This window comes from Macrobrachium rosenbergii, chromosome 28 (genome assembly GCF_040412425.1).
Source record: "Macrobrachium rosenbergii isolate ZJJX-2024 chromosome 28, ASM4041242v1, whole genome shotgun sequence".
Classification (NCBI taxonomy): Eukaryota; Metazoa; Arthropoda; class Malacostraca; order Decapoda; family Palaemonidae; genus Macrobrachium; species Macrobrachium rosenbergii.
In genome coordinates, this window is record NC_089768.1 from 1,630,391 (window position 1) to 1,649,544 (window position 19,154).

The 19,154-nt window shown below is 49.2% G+C and overlaps 1 protein-coding gene across 1 annotated transcript in view; it reads left to right on the forward strand.

The window, feature by feature from the left end:
• Positions 1-227: 227 nt before the first annotated feature.
• LOC136853975 (fucose-1-phosphate guanylyltransferase-like) overlaps positions 228-19,154 on the forward strand; it is a 79,537-nt gene continuing 60,610 nt past the window's right edge. Inside the window, exon 1 of the mRNA XM_067129894.1 lies at positions 228-657. Within this exon, the coding sequence (XP_066985995.1) occupies positions 555-657 (103 nt within the window). The 5' untranslated portion in view covers positions 228-554. The remainder of the gene's footprint in view (positions 658-19,154) is intronic.

Below are 19,154 nucleotides of genomic sequence, written 5' to 3' on the forward strand. Positions count from 1 at the left end.
ATATTACTTTATTATAACAGACACAGACATAGCCTATTATGTAGGTTGCAACAAAGTTATTTGAGGAATTCTTAATTTATGGTTTATCCAGTTACAGTATAACAAAGGTGCTAGAAGCCGTTGAATGGCAATATTAATAACTCACGATTAAAATGTATTATTTTCCCTTAAATAAGAGGCTATCATACAAGGGGAAAATGCTGGGGAGAACCCATGACAGCAAGCAAAGAACGTGAAAAATATCAAGTATAAGGCTGTCAGAGCGCCCTCTTAGTTTCTTTTTTTTGTGCAAGAACCTTTAAGCCTGTGCCTCCGGTTTGTGCACTGCGGTCAGGTATTTCTGGTAATTCATTATGCTTATCATACAGAAGTTCCAGCTTGCCGGAGACAAGATGTCAACCAATTTGGCGTCTTGACTTGCACGTGTGGCCACCATCCAACGCAAACGCAGTCTACCTCTGTCATCTCTATGATAATTATGTCGACGTAAACTAAACGTCAGTGACAGAAGACGTCTCGTAAAATTATTGATTCCCCTATATATTCAAAACAGAATGTCTGAAGGAGGAGGAAGCCGACACATTAAAGATTACATGCATGAGACCTTTATCACATATAATAAACTGAGGTCCAAAAAGGCCATTTCGGTTCCGGAAGGTGAGTTGGCTGCTAAGGTTTCGTGGACCAAAGCCCATACTCTCGTAGAATTAGGGATTATCCCATTTTCGACTTTGAAATAATATTCTTATGAATTAAAGTGTGCTTTGAAAGTTTCTGACGTTCGTTTCTTCGGCGAATGACCCAGCCAACCACAACTGACCTAACGTAACCTAAGGTACCAGGTTCCAATCCTGGTGCATGATATGAGTTTGAAAACATTTCCATAAACAGTATAGTAGTAGCCTATGCAGTGGAGGGAGACGGGTAGTTGTTGCCGCTTAATATAAACTTTCTTATACTCTGGGTTACACTGAGGGGTCTATGGGGAGCAAAACCCCTCTGGGCAGGTCTGGGCAGAGTGGCCTAGGTCAGGTTAGGACCCCCTCTCCTAGCCAGATCAGGGTACGGTACCCTAAGTCAGGTTAGGAAGGTAAGGTCTGGTTAGGTCAGGACACAGTCTTCTAGGAAATTTTAGTTGTTCCTATACAAATACAAACCTTTGGTCTTTACGTGTGGGAATACCTTCAGCACGGCTGGAACTGGCCTCTTAACTTTAAACATGGTGGTTAAGGTAGTTAACTAGCAACAGTAGGGTGGGAGTCCCGCCTGCCCAGTTGGTGCACACTCACTTTACCTTCGGCCAATGTCAGAGAGAGGCATGTCGCCTCTGACCACCAACCGTTCGACTGCTTTTGGTTTTAGATAGTTTCTTTTTGAATTATTGTGAATACTGTGTATACCTGGTATGTATTTGCATGCCTGTAGTTGTGGTTTGTGTTAATTATGCAAACCCGTGACTCATCTAAGCCTAAGGAGAGAAAGCCAAGTGCTCTGAGGCATTGCCTGGACACCACTGACAAACCTTGCAACTGCTTTCTCTCCTCCAATGAGATTGATCTGCATTCATTGTGTGCTCAGTGCAGAAAGCATGAATGCGACCAACTTAGTCCATGTTCTGAATGTTTTGTCTGGCTGTCAGAACAATGGATGCAGTTTTCCCAGAAGAGGAAGGTTTCCCAGACATTGTCTGAGGGCAACACGCCCCCGGTGACGGTGCGGGTTGCCAATCCCCCATACTCCTTCCTTCCTCTGGCTAAGCTGCCTCTCATTGTTGCCACTCCTCAGAGAGTGGTCTCCCCTTTGTCATCTTCTGCTTTGTCAGGAGAGAATTGGTATTGGGGGGCAGTGTCCAGGACGACTCTTGCTGGCGGTCTCCGTTCATTCAGGGTGGGAGGAACCCCCCTCAGAGTGAAAGGAGAGTGCCACCACTAACCCAATTTACTTTACAGGTTTGGGGAAAGCTGAGAGGCTTAGGGAGCTCTTTGGCCCTCCCTGAGCCTCCTGGCAGAGCCTTTGGCTCCTCACCTGTTCTCTTTTCCTCTTGGTTGTTCCAAGAGGCGTGAGACAGACAGAGAGAGCTCCGTCGAATTTGTCTTTCTTCGGAGTTCGGCTGCTTGGTGTGCTTTTGGTGTCAGTCCCCCGATTGTCTCGTAGTACAACCAGGTAGCCGAGGAGGGTTTCTTGGGATCTGTCAAGGTCTCCCTCCAAGGAGAGAGGTACAGGAGTTTCACGCTTCGGAAGCAGCGAGGGTCTTCCTCTTCAAGTTGCGGTCACCCTCGTTTCTCAGAGAATCCCTGGGACAGGACCGCAGCTCCCCCAATGAATAATCTTCATCATTCGCAACCCTTACAGTTCCCAAAGGGGCCGAGAATTTCGGGGGCCACCGAGGTCCTTGCTTGCGAGACCATTCTCGACCAAATGAATACTTTTCTTTGGACAAGGAGTTCATTCAGGTTGAGACACCAAGTTCCTCCCCTGCCTCGGCAGAGTATGAATTCTTCTTGTCTTGGAGGGTCTTGTCGACTGCAGGTTGTTCTGACTCTGCTTCTCCCGGACTGGGTTCTCTCTGCTACTCCTTGCTGTGAAGGGTATTCTCTTCTGCAACGAGAGGCAGAGATTTGAGAGGACACCTGCTGGTTTCCTCCAGGCATTCCCCTGATGGATCCATGATACTTCACTTTTAGGCTTTCTCTCCTCAGGTATGACCATTCCTGGAAAGAACCCTGCCTCAGGAGACTGGTCCTGTCCGGGGGTGGGTCTTCCTATACCAGATGGCAGTCTGTGGGCAATTATGGTGCTAAGAAGGACGACTTTGTCCCAATTCGGATCTCCGGTTTCGTAAGTCCAGAGTTGGCTCGACCCTTAGGAACGAACCTTTACTTGGTTCTGCCTTTCTCTTTCAGAGATTTGCCAGATACCGCGGTAATCAAGGTTCGTACCAGGGCACTGCCTTGCCCTTTGGACAATGGCCAAGACCTTTGGTCTTAGTCATCTTGGCTCGACCTTGAGTTCAAGCCAGCCCCCCTCAACTCCTAAGAAGTCCCAGGCTTCGGAAGAAGATTGCGGAACACATAGCCCTCTTCTTCCCTTTTGGGAAAGTGCACCTAACTGTGTCTCTTTCCACCCTCTTTTCCATAAGGGAGAAGGGCAAAAGGGAAGAGAGAAAGAAGTATCAACTGGGCAGAAGTTCTCCTACTGCAGATGCCTGGATGAAGTGATACTTATCGGTGTCTGGAGTTGGCAGCGACATTGCCGAGACATGGGAATGGATTCCTTCAGGAGAAGTATATATTTCCCTTAGGTCTTGGCAATTGTTTTTGTCAAACTTCCATCCCGCTTCCTGTCTTGTGCTCCTGATTCGGGAAATGCCAGCCCAGCTAGAGCTAATTGCCTTGGTATTGTGTCATTTTGCAGAAGCTTCCCCATGATGGAGAATGAAGGAGGTCTGCTTCCATTCCTCCATCCTTCTTTCCTCTTCGAAGTATGAGGAAAGAGTTAGGCTAATGCTTGACTGAAGTAACCTTCAAATATCCTTGCATATTCTCCTCACATCATGTGTCTACTTCTCGATTCACCAATCGAGGAATAGGCGCATACCTGTAAGACTTTGTCTTGAAGGTGTGTGACCGAGACGATTACTGTAGTGCCTTATCATCAACATCCTGAACTCAAGGCAGCCTTTTGGCTTTCCGAAAAATTCAGGATGAGTTGTTTCGACACGATATACTAACCATCGTCCTTTACATCAGGAATTACTTACGGCGAAGCTGGACACGGCCGTTAAACTCTTGAACAAGATGGTTAGGCAGTAAGTACCATCAGGTAGGTGGGAATACCCACCTGCCCAGATGTAAACATTCCAGTTGTTCCGACATGATGTACAAACCGTCGGTCCTTTACATTAGGAATTACTTTCAGCGTAGGTTGGAAATGTCTGTTGAACTTTCAAACAAGGTGGTTAGGCAGTTAACTACCGTCCGGGAGGTGGGGGTACCGCCTGCCCGGATGTAAACATTCCAATTGTTCTGACACAATATACAAACCCTCGGTCCCTTACATTAGGGATTACTTTCAGGCGTAGGCTGGAAACAGCCGTTGAAACTTGGAGTACCGCCTGCCCGGATGTAAACATTCCAATTTGCTTTCAGCCGTCGTAGACTGTGGACTTTGTTTCTTCGCTCTCTGCCTGACTTCATTCTTTTCTCCTTTTTTGGTGAGAAAATCTTTGTTTTTCTATAATTATGAATGTGGACAAGCCTTCTAAGCCTTCCTGTCCCCAGCATGTGTATCCCGGGGTAGGAGGCAAGAAATGTAACTCATTTAGATCTAGCGTCGACGCGGACCCACACACTCTCTGCCCATCTTGCAGGGGGCGTGTGAGTTCGCACGACGCTCCTTGTATTGAGTGTTGCTCTTGGTCCCCCGAGCAATGGAGGAAGTTTGAAGGGAGGAGACGCTAACGTCGTAAGCTTGCCAAGGAATCCTCTGAGGGTAATATGCCCCCGACGACTCCGGTGGTGGCTAATGTGTCGGGTTCGTTTCTCCCTCCCGGCGAGCTTCCCCTGCTTGCTCCCTCTCCCTTGGGTGAGGACTCCCAATCCCCTTCCTCATTCATTTCATCGGGTTTGGAAGGGCGTGGGGGAGAGGTGGACTGGGACATCCTCTCGGGGGTCTCTTCTCGTTCTGGAGGGGAATTTTTTCCTCCAGAGCGAGTGGAGGCTTCCCAGTCTAACCCGACTTTTGCTTCAGGTTTTGGGTTGGATAGCCAGATGTCAGACTTATCGTCAACCTGGCTACACCTGGGCCTACCTGGCGTTCCGTCACTGGAGGGTCTGGTGTCACATCTGTCCAGCGCCCCAGTGACAACTCACACCGCAGTGACTCTCACCACCACCTCGGTCACCATGTCAGGTTTTGCTAAGCTCCCCGTGTCGGTGGCTTCGCTCCTGGATATGACTTCGCACCTGGATACCCAGGAGCCCTTTGTTGACCGAGTCGGTTGAGCTTCAGACTGTCACTCGATGGGCCGGAGTTCAATTCCCGCGGCCAGCTGATGAAGAGTTAGAGGAATTTATTTCTGGTGATAGAAATTCATTTCTTGCTATAATGTGGTTCGGATTCCACAATAAGCTGTAGGTCCCGTTGCTAAGTAACAAATTGGTTCTTAGTCACGTAAAATAAGTCTAATCCTTCGGGCCAGCCCTAGGAAGGCTGTTAATCAGCTCAGTGGTCTGGTAAAACTAAGGTATACTTAACTTAACTGGATACCCAGGTCTCAGCTGCCCCTGCCGTACACCACACAGTACCGCTGCCTGCTAGGTTCCTGGCTCCATTCTCACGACCGGGTCCCTCCTTCATGGTGACTTCTACTCTGCCTTACGTGACTGTCCCTGCCCCTGTTGCTGACCCTGGCCCGATCACGACAATGGTTCCGGCTCCTCGCTTCTCTGTCCAGCCCGGCACTTCGTCTGTTTCTCTCCCCATACCTTCGACCTTGGCACGGTCCAGCCTGGCTGCCCGCGCACCACCTGTGCCTGCATTCCCGGCCTGGCCTCCTTACGTTCCTGGCTGCCACGCGATTGCTCCCGCCCAGGTAAGTGCTGGCCTGAGCACCGCATTCTCTGCCCGGGATGTGCCTACGGCTGCAGCCCCTCCGACTGCTCCTGATTCATCGGCTGCGCCTGCTTGGCTTGGGGACTTGATGGCAAAGAAGAAGAAGAGGAGGTCTAGGAAGGTGTCGTCATCTTCGTCTTCGTCTTCGTCTTCGTCAGCATCATCGTCTTCGTCTGCTGCCTCTTCTTCTTCTCCTTCCGAGGCTTCGCGGCCGAAGAAGAAGAAGTCTGCCTCCCCCCCCCCCCACAAAGGAGTCTCACACCAAGACTTCCAAGGGACTGCCTCCTTCCACAGGGAAGGCAGTGGGATCTCTCGTCGGCTCTTCCCGATCCACGGATCAGGGAACCGCTGCCCTGGCCTCCGGGTCAGTCGCATCGGGAGCCAAGGGCGTGCAGACGAAGGTCCGCACCCCCCCGCTGTGCCTAAGAAACCTGCGTCTAAGGCCAGCGAGTCCATGTTGGACACTCGTACGCGAGTTGCTCCGAGTACCCAGGTCTCCAAGGAGACCCGGGCACCCCAGGCTGATATGGGAGAAACTTCTCGCTGTACAGACCAGGGCGTGGGGTGAGAGAAAGAGTCCGGGCATGCAGGTGCCCCGTCTCTTCCTGCTGGCACTTCTGTGAGTGCCAAGTCATGTTCCCGGGATAGTGCCTTGGCCCCTTTGGGGCTGAACGCCAGGAGAGGGGGAGAAGAGGTCCCCTGCTCAGTCTTCCCGAGAGGCTACGGTATCGAAGAAGACTGGGGCGCATCTAGAGGACAGCGCAAGCTCTCGCCAGCCAGATGCGCACTCTACTCCTCCCAGTCCCCTGCCACGTTCGCCTGTCTAGCCTGGCTTGGGGGAAGCGAGCGCGCAGCTCGGCTCACGCGAGCCGCTCCGCTCTCCTCGGGAGACTGCTCTGCCTAGGCGAAGGCACTCTCCTCGACCTGGGCTGCCGTCACCACCGTGGGTTGGTGACCGCTCCCGGCCTGCTGCCCCTGCTGGTTCTGCCAGCAAGGCTAGTGGGAGCGCCCGATTCTCCTCACCTCTCCCCTCCGCCTCTTCGGTTCCTTCCAACAACCTCGGGGAAGGGACCACGGCCTCAACTGTAGATCGTCCTTCGCGCATTGAATCCTTTTGGGGACCCAAGAAAGAACCCAAGGCTTCGGTGGGGCTGCCGTGGTCCACGCTTGCCGATGGGGGTCCTCGACCAGGTGAATAGTCTAGTGTTTGGGCAAGACAGTTCGCTTAGGTTGAGCCACTCGGATAAGCTTCTTCCCCCCACTCTGCTTCTGCACTCCAGCTGTAGGGGGCATTGCCGACTAAACAGGTTGACCCGGACCTGACTCGTCTGGATCTGGGTCTGATGTTGCAGCAGCTTACTGCAGAGAGCATCTCCCTCTCCCAGCAAGAAGCTGCAACCCTGGAAGCCACCGCCATGGCGGCCTTCCAAGCAGTCTCCTGGCTCGATCTGTGGTCCTTCACAGTATCGAAGGTAGCTGCTTCCTCGGGCGCTATCGTGCCTGGGGAAGACTCCGCCTTTGGGAGACTGTGCCAGTCGGGGGGTAGGGCTATCTCCTACCTTGCCCACCAGACGGTGAACCTGTGGACAAACCCTGGTTCTGAAGTGGAGAGACGCCATTCTCTATCGCTTCTCCAGGCCTGTAGGTCCTGAGTCGGCAATATCCCTAAGGAATGGACCATTGCTGGGTTCCGCCTCTCTCTCCCCCAGAGAGTTGGTGGATGCCGCGGTGGACAAACGCAGGGCCGATGACTGACCGGCTTGTTCACCAGGCAGTGTCCAAGACCTCCGGATCTTCGCATACCACTGCGGCCAGGTCTTCGGGCCAGGCTGGCACTTCCTTGGCCCCTAAGAAGTCCCAGTCTTTGAAGGGGTCCCGGGGAAACACCCAGCCTTCTTCTTCCTCGAGAAGGGGGGGTTCCTCCCGTCCCTTTCAGCCCACTTTCCAAACCGGTAAAGGGGGCAAAGGGAAGAAGAAGAAGGGGAAACGCTAGGGGCGGCATTCCCCCCCAACAGCTGCCGAAGGTTGGGGGGTGCCTGTTGAGCCATTCGGCAACATGGCAGCAACACGGAGCCAAGCCCTGGATAGCGGATGTCCTTCAGGAGGGATATCTACTACCCTTCGAGCCCCGGCCTCCCCTCACCTACACTCTGGTCCATCTCCACACATATGTCCAAGCGTATGCGGTAAATTTATCGATAGCAATTCATCGACAACAATTCATCGATTAGCAATTCATCGACCAAGCAATTTACCGATTCAATAATTCGTCGATTTACAGAAAAATAAAAACATAATTCAAAGGTTTAAAAAGCAAATAATCTATTCAACAATTCATCTATTTACAGAAAAATAAAAGTTAAAAATAGCAAACCACCAATATAACAATTCATCTATTTACAAAAATAAAAAAAAAAAAAAAACGAGATTTTCCTTTTAAAGAGAAACAAAAATGCTTTAGTTCTTATCTTCAAGCCCTCGAGGATGGATATTCAGTTTGTTGAAACAGAAAAAGGCAGAAAAAACTGTTTGTGTGCGGCCATCTGTTCTATAGAGAAAAGAAGATCGAAGAGACTGTGCACTGGAAGTGTGAGAAATACTATAAAAATAACTGTTGAGCTCGAGTGAGTACATGCAGAGACACGATAATAAGGCAATCAAATGAACATAATCACGCTGCTAATGCAGCAAGTGTCGAAGCAGTGAAAGTCTGTGAGAAAATTCGCGAAGAGGCAAAAAATACAACAGAGTCAGCTCATGCCCTATTGTCCGATGTTCTTGGAGAATGCACTCAAGCAGCAATTGGTAAGCTTCCAAGCACTGACTGTATGAAAAGAACTGTGAGAAATATCCGATTTAAGAAGAACGATGGACCTAGCCTTCCAACACATCGAAATGACATAACTTTCCCGGAAGGATTGACAAACAAACAAACTCAGGGCAACAGACGAAAGCTAAATGAAGTTACAAACAAACCACTTAAAAAACTAAAAGCAATGCAAATTAAATGACCAAAGTAGTCAATTGATAAATTGATGAATCGGTGAATTGCTTGGTCGATGAATTGTTAATCGATGAATTGTTGTCGATGAATTGTTGTCGATGAATTGTTATCGATGAATTTTCCTAGACTCATGTCCAAGGATCTCCGAAGGACACTGCACTACAGCAAGAAGTGCAAGCCATGCTGAGCAAGGGTGCTGTAGAAGTCATGTCGGACCAGTCTTCAGGCTTTTACAGCCATGTCTTTCTCGTAGAGAAAGCCTCTGGGGGATGGAGACCGGTCATAGACCTCTCTCTCCTGAACCGATTCGTTCACCAGACTTGGTTCACGATGGAAACAGCGCAATCCGTGCTCGCTTCCATCAGGGAGAACGACTTAATGCTTACGGTGGACTTGAAGGATGCGTATTTCCAAATACCCATTCATCCGTCCTCTCAGAAGTACCTCCGCTTTGTCCTCAGGAGACGGTCTTCCAATTCAGGGCACTTTGTTTCGGGCTCTCGACCACTCCCCAGGTGTTCACGAGAGTCTTCTCGCTCGTGTCAGCTTGGGCTCACTCGCACGGGATACGTCTACTGAGGTATCTCGACGACTGGCTAGTCCTGGCGGGCTCACGCTCGCAGTTGCTACAGGACAGGGATCGACTCCTCGAGTTTTGCCGAGATCTAGGGATCGTGGTGAATCTTGAGAAGTCAGATATCATTCCCAAGCAGAGGATAAAGTACCTGGGCATGCTGATAGACTCAATGACAGCGAAAGTCTTTCCCTCGGACTCTCGTATCAGCAAGTTCAGGCAGGCAGTACAGCTGTTCCTGTCACGGCAGGAGCAGCCAGCCTGGCAATGGGAAGTCGTCATCGGTCACCTGTCGTCACTGGAGAAGCTAGTACCTCATGGGCGTCTTCACCTGCGGTCTCTTCAGTGGAGACTAAAGGAGTATTGGTCCCAGTCCCGAGACCCCCAGTCCTTCCTCATCCCTCTTTCCGAGGAGGTGAAGGAGGACTTTTGCTGGTGGATGGACGACAGGAACCTCTTGATAAGACTATCCCTGCATACTCCCCCTCCGGGCATGTTACTATTCTCAGACGCATCGACCGAGGGATGGGGCGCACACCTGGAGGAGTTGCTGACTTCGGGAGTGTGGCACCGAGACGACCAGCGCCTTCACATCAACATCCTGGAACTCAAGGCAGCCTTCCTGGCCCTCCAAGAGTTCCGGGATCGGTGATGGGACACTCCGTGGTACTGATGAGCGACAATACCACGGTAGTGGCATACGTCAACAAGCAGGGGGGTCTAGTATCTCTCCCGCTCCACCAGGCACATTCCAGGCAAGAGGGATGTCGTGGCAGACAAGCTCAGCTGCCAGAATCAGGTGATCGGAACCGAATGGTCCCTTCACTCGGAAGTGACCGAAAGGCTATTCGACCTGTGGGGGTGTCCAGACATCGACCAGTTCGCCACCCGGCACAACAGAAAACTCCAGGTCTTCTGCTCTGTCGTGCTAGACCCATGGGCTGCTGTGGAGGACGTGTTCCAGCGCCCATGGGACAACCTCGACGTCTACACCTTTCCTCCATTCTGTCTGATTCGCAGAATGATCAGCCAAGCGATGATCACCCTGAATCTCAGAATGATTATGGTGGCACCCAAATGGCCCCAGGCTGTTTGGTATCCTGACCTGCTAGCTCTCCTCTTCGAGGTGCCGAGAGAGATCCTGCCTTGGCCCAACCTGCTGTCAACCCCACATAGAGCGGTATCACCAGGCAGTGCAGTCCCTGTGTCTTCATGGCTGGAGGTTATCCACCATCTCCAGCGAGCGAGAGGCTTTTTGCGTTGCGCAGCAATGGAGATGGCTGGGTGCCTCAGACGATCCTCTGCAGCTGTATACCAGGGGAAGTGGTCCGTCTTCTGTGGTTGGTGTCGTGGACGGGTTAACGCTCCAGTCGGAGCTACTGTTCAGCAGGTCGCGGACTTCCCCGTCTTCCTTCGCCGAGAGAAGCTTCTCTCCATTTCAGCTGTAAAAGGCTACCGTGCTGCACTTGGCCTAGTCTTGCAGCTGAAAGGAGTATACACCTCTTCCTCCTTCGATATTTCCCTACTGATGAGAAGCTACGAAAGGTCTTGCCCACCCAGGGATCTCAGGCCCCTTGCATGGGATGTGACTCTCGTTCTAAGGAGCCCCTCGAGTAGGACGCCTTGACGAGGTGAGGGGCTAAGGGACCCTGGCCTTTGGGCCCGGGTCCTGACGAATCATCCTACATAGTTTTTGGTTTAAATGGCGTGGACATTTCCACATTCGCAAAATTTTACTGCTTAGGTGAGTCTGAGAAGGGATCGTTTTTGGAAGGGGTTAAACCATTCGAAGCTAATTGTGGGAGTTGTGGTGGTTGAGTCGCCACCCGAGATAGTTTGGACCTAAGAGATGGTGATGGGATTTTTCCCACTGCTATCTTGAGGGCGGAACCATCTCTGGGGATCAGCCCATCGGAATCCAGGGGGGGGCTGGTTTTTGGAGGTGGGACTCCTGGCTTTTGTCCGGAAGCCAACGAGTACGGTTGGAGTGGGGAGTCAGTCCCCATTAGTGGGGGCAGAACTCCCAGCAGGCGGATTGGCTTATACCTGGGCCACTGCAAGCGTACTGGTGCTATCCTGAAAGGGTAGGGTATGGGGTGGACTGTTGGGAGTCAACTCTCACTTGTGCCATTGGTGGAGAATGCGAATACCTGACTGATCTACGATACTTTCTTGATATGACCAAGCAGTTTTGGGTGGGTGGATGAACCAGTTTGTGTGTGGTGGTCTGATGTGTGCATGCTTGGCAACTTGGGGTCTCTTCGTGGGCTTTGGGAGTGTGTTGGGGTGGGGAAGCTGAGCAGTAGAGCTGCCCAGTTTGTCCTTTTTGATATGCTGTCGGGGTCTGTGTGGGGGCTCTTGGGTGTCGGGTGTGCACTTTTTGGACCTTTGCTTGTGGACTGGTTTAAACTTATGGATTTGGCTTTTAGTTCTCCCTCCCCTGGATCCAATGACTTAACGGCACTGGCAACGACTTCTGGCATGAACATGGATACGGGCTTGGCTGTTGGACAGAACCAAACACTGAGACACCAGGGTGTTAATAAATCTGGTGGATTTGATTCAAATAATAGGGTCCTTTATTGCACTAATGTAAACTTATCATTAGATTACGAATGTTTATACAGTGTAGTGAAGCAATTCGGCAAAGTGGAAAGAATTAAATTAATTCTAGAAAAAGATAAGCAGTCATTTTGTGCTTTTATCAAATTTTCCTCTCCCTTGGAAGCTAGTGAGGCACAACAAAGACTCCATGGCCACATTCTGAATGACTCGGTTGTCAGCACGAAAGTGTTTTCAGTGAAAAACTTGAATGATGAGCCATTTGACTTTGTTCCAAAGGCTGAAGAACATGGACCAGTCCCATGTACCAGAGCTCTTCCTCCCCCTTTATGGCATGTTGCTATCTACAAAGAGGAGGGAAAATTTGATAAAAGCTGCTGACTGCATTGAGAGCAAGGTTGGTTCCATTCCCATTGGAAATTTAAAACGGTATGGAAAGAACCTTCTAATAAAAGCTGGAAATGAGACTCAAGCAGTTCTGTTAGCTAACTTTAAACCTCCTGAAAGTGGAAATATTGAATCTATTTCATCTCACAGATTTTTAATACACTGAAAGGAGTAGTTTACTCAAAAGATTTGCATGTTTTTAAAGAGGAAGAGATTCTCCATCGATGCCCTCCTTGTGTATCTCATGTAAAAAAACTGGGTGGTGATGCAGCTATCCTTTTAACCTTCTCCTCCAATTACCTACCTGATACCATCATTGTTGGCCATGAGAGGATGCAGGTTAAAAATATAAAAGAAGTCCTAGACAGTGTCGCAAATGCTTTGAATATGGCCACATTCAAAACTCTTGCAATAACAATAAAAGATGTCCTGTGTGCTCTGCAGAGCACGATAATTTTGATGATTGCAAAGCAGCCCGATACTGTTTTCTTTGCAAGGGTGATCACACACCAAACTCTAGGGCTTGTCCCAGATATAAATTTGAACAAGAAGTGTTGGCAGTGGCAGATAATGAACATATTAGCATTAGTGAAGCAAAGCGCACGGTAATGGGGGCAAACAAAAGTGCCAACACTACGTATGCTTCTGTAATAAAACTTATGAAAACTTCCAACAATGTAAGGCCACCAATAACTGTGTCTGATGGAAGATATCACAAACCTGGTATTTCTCGAACCATAAATAATAATGAAAATCTCCAAACTGGTGAGAAACTTTCGTCGGCAAGTGCTTTGAAGTCCAATAGCAAAAATTGTACTTCCAAAAGCACAGAAAATTTATCTTCCACCACATCCACAGCTGTCGATTCATCTCCAAAAATAAGGGTGCCAAAATCAGCCAATAATTCAGGAAAATACTCTGAAAATACTTCAAACCAAAATAAGCTAAAGGAACAATCCCAATTAGATAGAGCTAGTTCAGAGCCATCAATCGCCACAGCCACAAACAAAAATAATAATAAAACTACGGTTGCAACTACCAAGAAACGCACAAGAAATAGTTCCCCAAATAATGATAATTTTATAATAAAACTTCAAATGGGTTCAGTGTTTTGGAAGACATCTCTCCTCCTAGAAAGGTGGTTCCAAAAGTAGTTTCAGAACAAAAACATCTGAGTTCAATTCAGTCTTGCCGCCTAAGACAAATAGGATTAGTGGTGCACAGAACCACAGCAATAATTCTGAACATCAGGTTCATAATAAAAAAATATGAAGATCAACCAAAGACCCTGAACACCAATTCAGATGAAAAGGGATTAAGAAAACAATCTCTTATAAAGGAGAATTTCCCACTCCACCCTAGGAACAGTACTTCCTCCAAGGAGTGGGAAGTAGCACATTTTACCACCTTAGCATTCTTGCTCGATATTCTTCAGTGGAACTGTAAAGGTCTCAGAGCCCGTACAGAAGACCTTAAAGTTTTAATGCATGAATTCAATCCAGGGATTATATGCCTACAGGAAACAATGTTAGGCAACTCTGCTTATAATCCTGGACTAAATTATTCAATATTTAAATCATATCCCCCAATTGGTGATCGTGCCCATAGAGGTGCTGCAATTATTATTAATAAATCTCTACAGCACTCCACAGTACAATTAAATACAACACTACAAGCTGTCGCTATTTCAGTCATTTTGGAAAGAGAGATAACAATCTGCTCCTTATACCTTCCACCAGACCTTGATTTTAACATTGAGATATTCAGTCGTTAATTGACCAACTTCCAGCTCCTTTACTTCTGCTAGGTGACTTTAATGCCCACAACCCCCTTTGGGGAAGTCGGTTTTTAGATAGCAAAGGGAAATTAATCGAAGACCTTATTGACAGGAATGATGTTACCCTGTATAATAATGGGTCAGTGACTTTCCACAACATTCATGATAATCATTTCTCTGCACTGGACCTTAGTATTTCTTCAACTAGTATCCACCTTGATTTTAATTGGTCTGTTAATGAAGATTTAAATGGAAGTGATCACTACCCGATCCATTTGAAATATGCTCAGAATGCTCCATCTGAAGTTTTACCTAAGTGGAAGGTAGAGGACGCAGACTGGGATAAATTTAGTAAGGGTGTCAATCTAGATAGGGAGTTTGAGTCCTTTCATTCTCATCTAGATGCCTATGATTACTTTATTGAATCTACTTTGAAAGAGTGCTGAAAGCTCGATTCCAAAACAAAAGGCAAACCTCGTAGACCTGCAGTTCCCTGGTGGAATAAGGCATGTGGTATTCTGAGAAAAGTGACTAGGAAATGCTACAGACGTTACAAAACTAGTGGCTCCCTCAGTCTAAATTAATTTACAAACGTGCTTTAGCCAAGCAGCGAGCGCTTTTTATAAGAAAGCCAAAAGAGAATGTTGGCTTTACTATATTAATGGAATAAACTCAAGACCCCACTAAGAGTGGTGTGGCGCAAAATAAGGAAACTGAGTGGAAAATTTGTAGCGTCACCATTGCCCTCATTAAAAATAAATGACACTCTAATCACAGAGCCCACTGAAGTTGCCAATGAGCTAGGAAAACACTTTTCTAAAGTTTCCAGCCCTAACAATTACTCTCCAGAATTTCAAAGAATTAGGAATTCTGAAATTTGTCTGAAGTTTGATTCGGGAAAATCTGAACCATACAACTACAAATTTGTTCATGAAACTTACCTGTCAGATATATATATAGCTGTATTCTCTGTTAGTCCGACAGAATTTCAAAACTTACGACACACGCAGTGGGAGATCAGGTGGTTAGTACCCATTCCCGCCGCTGGGAGGCGGGTATCAGGAACCATTCCCATTTTCTATTCAGATTTTCTCTGTCGCCGGTACTGTCAACACTTGTTTTCAGTACCTCCGTCTTGGATTTCGGATAAAACTTGATTGTCACTTGAGTATTGGTTTGATTTTTGGTTTTTTGACTTGGACTTGTGGCTAGGCATACGCTATTGTGGATTGTTTTGGATTTGGCTTTGTTTTTTCCTGGGAGTAAGATGTCTGAATCTAGTTCTTCTAGTTATCGAGTTTGCCGTGTGCAAGACTGTAAGGTGAGGCTACCGAAAATTTTCGGTAGATCCTCACACTGTATGCTCGGGTTGTAGAGGACATGTTTGTTTGTTGAATGACCGATGCAAGGAGTGTGAATCTTTGTCTGATGCTAGTTGGAGGACTTATGATTCTTATGTGAGAAAGCTAGAGCGAGATAGGCTCAGGAGGTCTTCCTCCAGAAGTGGTAGGAGTCAGGGTAGTGTGCTTTCACCTGTTAACCCTCCTGTAGACGTAGCTCTTCCTAACCCTGTGGTGTTGCCCCCTAACCCTGGGGTTGTGTCTGCGGATGGTGATGCCCTGGCCATTATTATGTCTTCCATTCGTACCTTGGAAGCTAATATGCTCGCTCTTCAAAGTGCTGTGAAGTGCAGTGATAGTGTCCGTCCCCCTAGTGTTGTGGAGGGGGCGTCAGATCGGCCGTATAACGCCTCTAGGTCTAGACCTCTGTCGGACTCCCAGGACTCAGGGAGTGGGCAAGTCGAAAGCCGCAAGAGGGTTACGGACCCCCACCGATCTGGCGTCCCTTCGCATGTCCTGATGACGCTTCCCAGGCTGCCAAGGATCGTGCACGGGCACGAATCCTTAAGATTGCTTCTCTTCCCCGATTCCTCCTCCCGTCGGGAATGGAAATCTCGGGGATTCTCGCCCTTTGAAGAGAAGCTTCAAAGAAGGGGACGCTTCACGTCCCTTTTCTCGTGACGCCACGCCCCTTTTCTCGTGGACGCTCTTGGCTCTTCTCCGGAGGATTTTGACGCCATCCCACCGCAGAAGAGGACCAGGGCGCCATCGGACGATGACGCTTTTGAGCGCTCCGCCGCTCCCAGAAAGAAGGCTGTTGCTTCCCCTGTGAGAAGCAAGAAGGCGCCCTCGCCCCTCTTCTTCTCATAGGATCAGTCCTTCTCCTGAAGTAGAATCTTCTCCTACTCGTAAGCTGCTCCTTGGCATGCAGGAGCAATTGGCTTCTTTAATGGCCCAGAAGGAGACCGATGCGTGTCGTCGTCGAAAGGATTCCCGGCTGCCGATCAAGAGGTCTAAACCTTCCCCTTCTCCTTCTCCTCGTTCGTCGTCGTCTCATGCTTCGCCGCCCGCTAGAAGTCCTGTTGCTCAGCGTTTTACTGGTCTTGGCAGGGATCGCAATTTCCCGCTTTCTGATACGCTTCACGCTGCCAGGCTTGACGCCCCTCGCTACGACGACCCTCTTGTTTCTCGTCATGACGCTTCTCACGCTGCCAAGCGTGACGCTTCTCATGCTGCTAAGCGTGACGCTTCTCATGCTGCTAAGCGTGACGCTTCTCATGCTGCTCGGCAGGACGCCTCCCTTGCTGCTCGACATGACGCCTCCCTTGCTGCTCGTCATGACGCCTCCCTGGCTGCTCGTCAGGGCGCCTCCTTGCAGTTCGCCAAGACGCCTCCTTGCTGCTCGGCACGACGCCTTTCTTGCTGCGAGGCATGACGCCTCCCGCGCTGCTCGCACTCACCAGGACTCTCGTCGGATCGATCGTCAAGAAGCTCGCCGATTCTCGCCAGGAAGGGGAGAACTCCGCTCGTCGTGACTCTCATTTTGATTCTTCTGCTCGTGACTTTCGTGACTCCTCTCGGACTTCTTCCAAGCAGAAGTCCCTTTTGCATGTTGGTCTGCAAGGACTTCGTCCTTCCGGTTCTTCTCCTGCCCCTTCCGTTGCTCCTGTGGAAGAAGGAGAGCTTTCTTGTAACTCGGATCCTGCAGTTGAGGATCAGACATCTTCTTCTTCAGCTTCTGCAGACTACCAAGTCTTAACTAGGCTGCTGAAAGACTTGTTTGGGGACAAGTTTCAACCTCTGCTCCTCGCCCTCCCCCTCGCAGCTTACCTCGTCTAAGTCACAAAAGTCTTCTGGTTTTGTGAAGATGGCTACGTCTCTCTCTCTCGAAGAGGGCCTTTAGCAAGGTTCAAGAGTGGATGGACTCAGGAAGGCTCAGTGCAAGACTTCTTTCGCCCTACCTCCATCAAGATTGAGTGGAAAAGCAGGAATTTGGTACGAGACAGGAGAGGAGGTTGGTTGGAGAGTTCCTTCCTCTTCCCAAGGGGATTTTGCCAGCCTTGTGGACGCTCCCAGAAGGTCTCTCCTTTCTTCAGCTAAGGTGTCCTGGTCTTTATCTGAGATTGATCACCATCTGAAAGGCCTTTTCAGGTCCTTAGAAGTTTTTAACTTTTTGGACTGGTGCCTGGGAGTCTTGGATTTGCAGGCTCGTAGCCCTGACTCCATTAGCCTGGGAGACTTGTTTAGTGTCCTATCCTGTATGGACAAGGCGGTTAGGGATGGCTCAAGAACTGGCTGCCCATTTCTGTGCGGGCCTTTAAAGAAGAGAGCCATTTACTGCAACTTCACGGCGAAGTCGGTCTCTCCTACTCAGAAGGCAGAATTGTTGTTCGCTCCGCTTTCTAGCCATCTTTTCCCCAACCCTTAGTCAAGGATATGGCCTCCACATTGCAAGAGAAGGCTACTCAGGACCTCCTGGCCCAGTCTTCTAGACGTCCTGCAGCCCCTTCGACTTCTTCCCTTGGACAGACTTCCAAGATTCAGAAGCCCTTTCGTGGAAGATCTTCCTCTAGATCGTCCTTTCGAGGCAGAGGTCCCTCAAGAGGTAGAGCCCCTTCTAAGACCAGGGGCAAGAAATGACTCCTTAAACCTTCAGACACCGGTAGGAGCCAGGCTCCTTTCTTTTGCAAAAGCCTGGAGAGAGAGAGGGACGGACAGCTGGTCCCTCCAAGTCATCGAAAAGGGATACAAGATCCCATTCCTCGTATTGCCTCCATTGACTACGATTCCCATAGATCTGTCGCCATCCTATCATCAGGAGAAACAGCAAATTCTCTTCAACCTGCTCGATCAAATGCTCGAGAAGAGAGCTGTGGAGCAAGTCTCGGATTTACAATCCCCGGGCTTTTACAACAGGCTGTTTCTTGTTCCGAAGCAGTCAGGGGTTGGAGACCAGTTCTGGACGTCAGCAAGTTGAACCATTTCGTTCTGAAGGAAAAGTTCGTAATGGAGACGTCCCCAGTCGGTCATGGGAGCCCTAAGTCCAGGCGACTGGATGGTTTCTCTCGATCTCCAGGACGCCTATTTTCACGTCCCTATACATCCTCTATCGAGGAAATACCTGAGATTTGTCCTGCGGGGACAGGTATTCCAGTTCAGGGCCCTTTGCTTCGGGCTCAGCACAGCTCCTATGGTTTTCACGATCTTGATGAGGAATGTTGCAAGATGGCTTCGCCTTGGAGGAATAAGAATCTCCCTTTATTTGGACGATTGGCTCATTCGAGCCTCACAATGACAAGGTGTCTGGAGGATCTTCACACGACTTTGACCTTGACGAAGTCCCTGGGACTTCTGGTGAATTTCGAAAAGTCCCATCTGACCCCGACTCAGTCCATCGTTTATCTGGGGATTCAGATGGATTCAGTGGCTTTTCGAGCATTTCCGTCTCAAGAAAGACAACTTCAGTGTTTAGAAAAAGTTTCAGCCTTCCTGAGGAAAGAAACATGCTCGGTGAGGGAATGGATGAGTCTGCTGGGGACCATTTCATCACTGGAGAAGTTTGTTTCCCTGGGGAGACTGCACCTCAGACCGCTTCAATTCTTCCTTGCAGAGAACTGGCACGACAAGGAGAATCTGGAAGCTTCTCTGAGTATCTCGCCAAAGGTAAAGAATCACCTTCGGTGGTGGCTCGATCCTTCGAAGTTGGCAGAAGGCCTTTCTCTTCAACTTCAGAACCCCGACCTAGTGTTGTTTTCCGACGCGTCCATTTCGGGGTGGGGAGCAACACTGGGGAGGGAAGAAGTGTCGGGCACCTGGAGAGGGGAACAGGTGTCCTGGCACATAAACCTCAAAGAATTGGGGCGATTCAGTTGGCCCTTCTTTTCTTCGAGGAGCGAG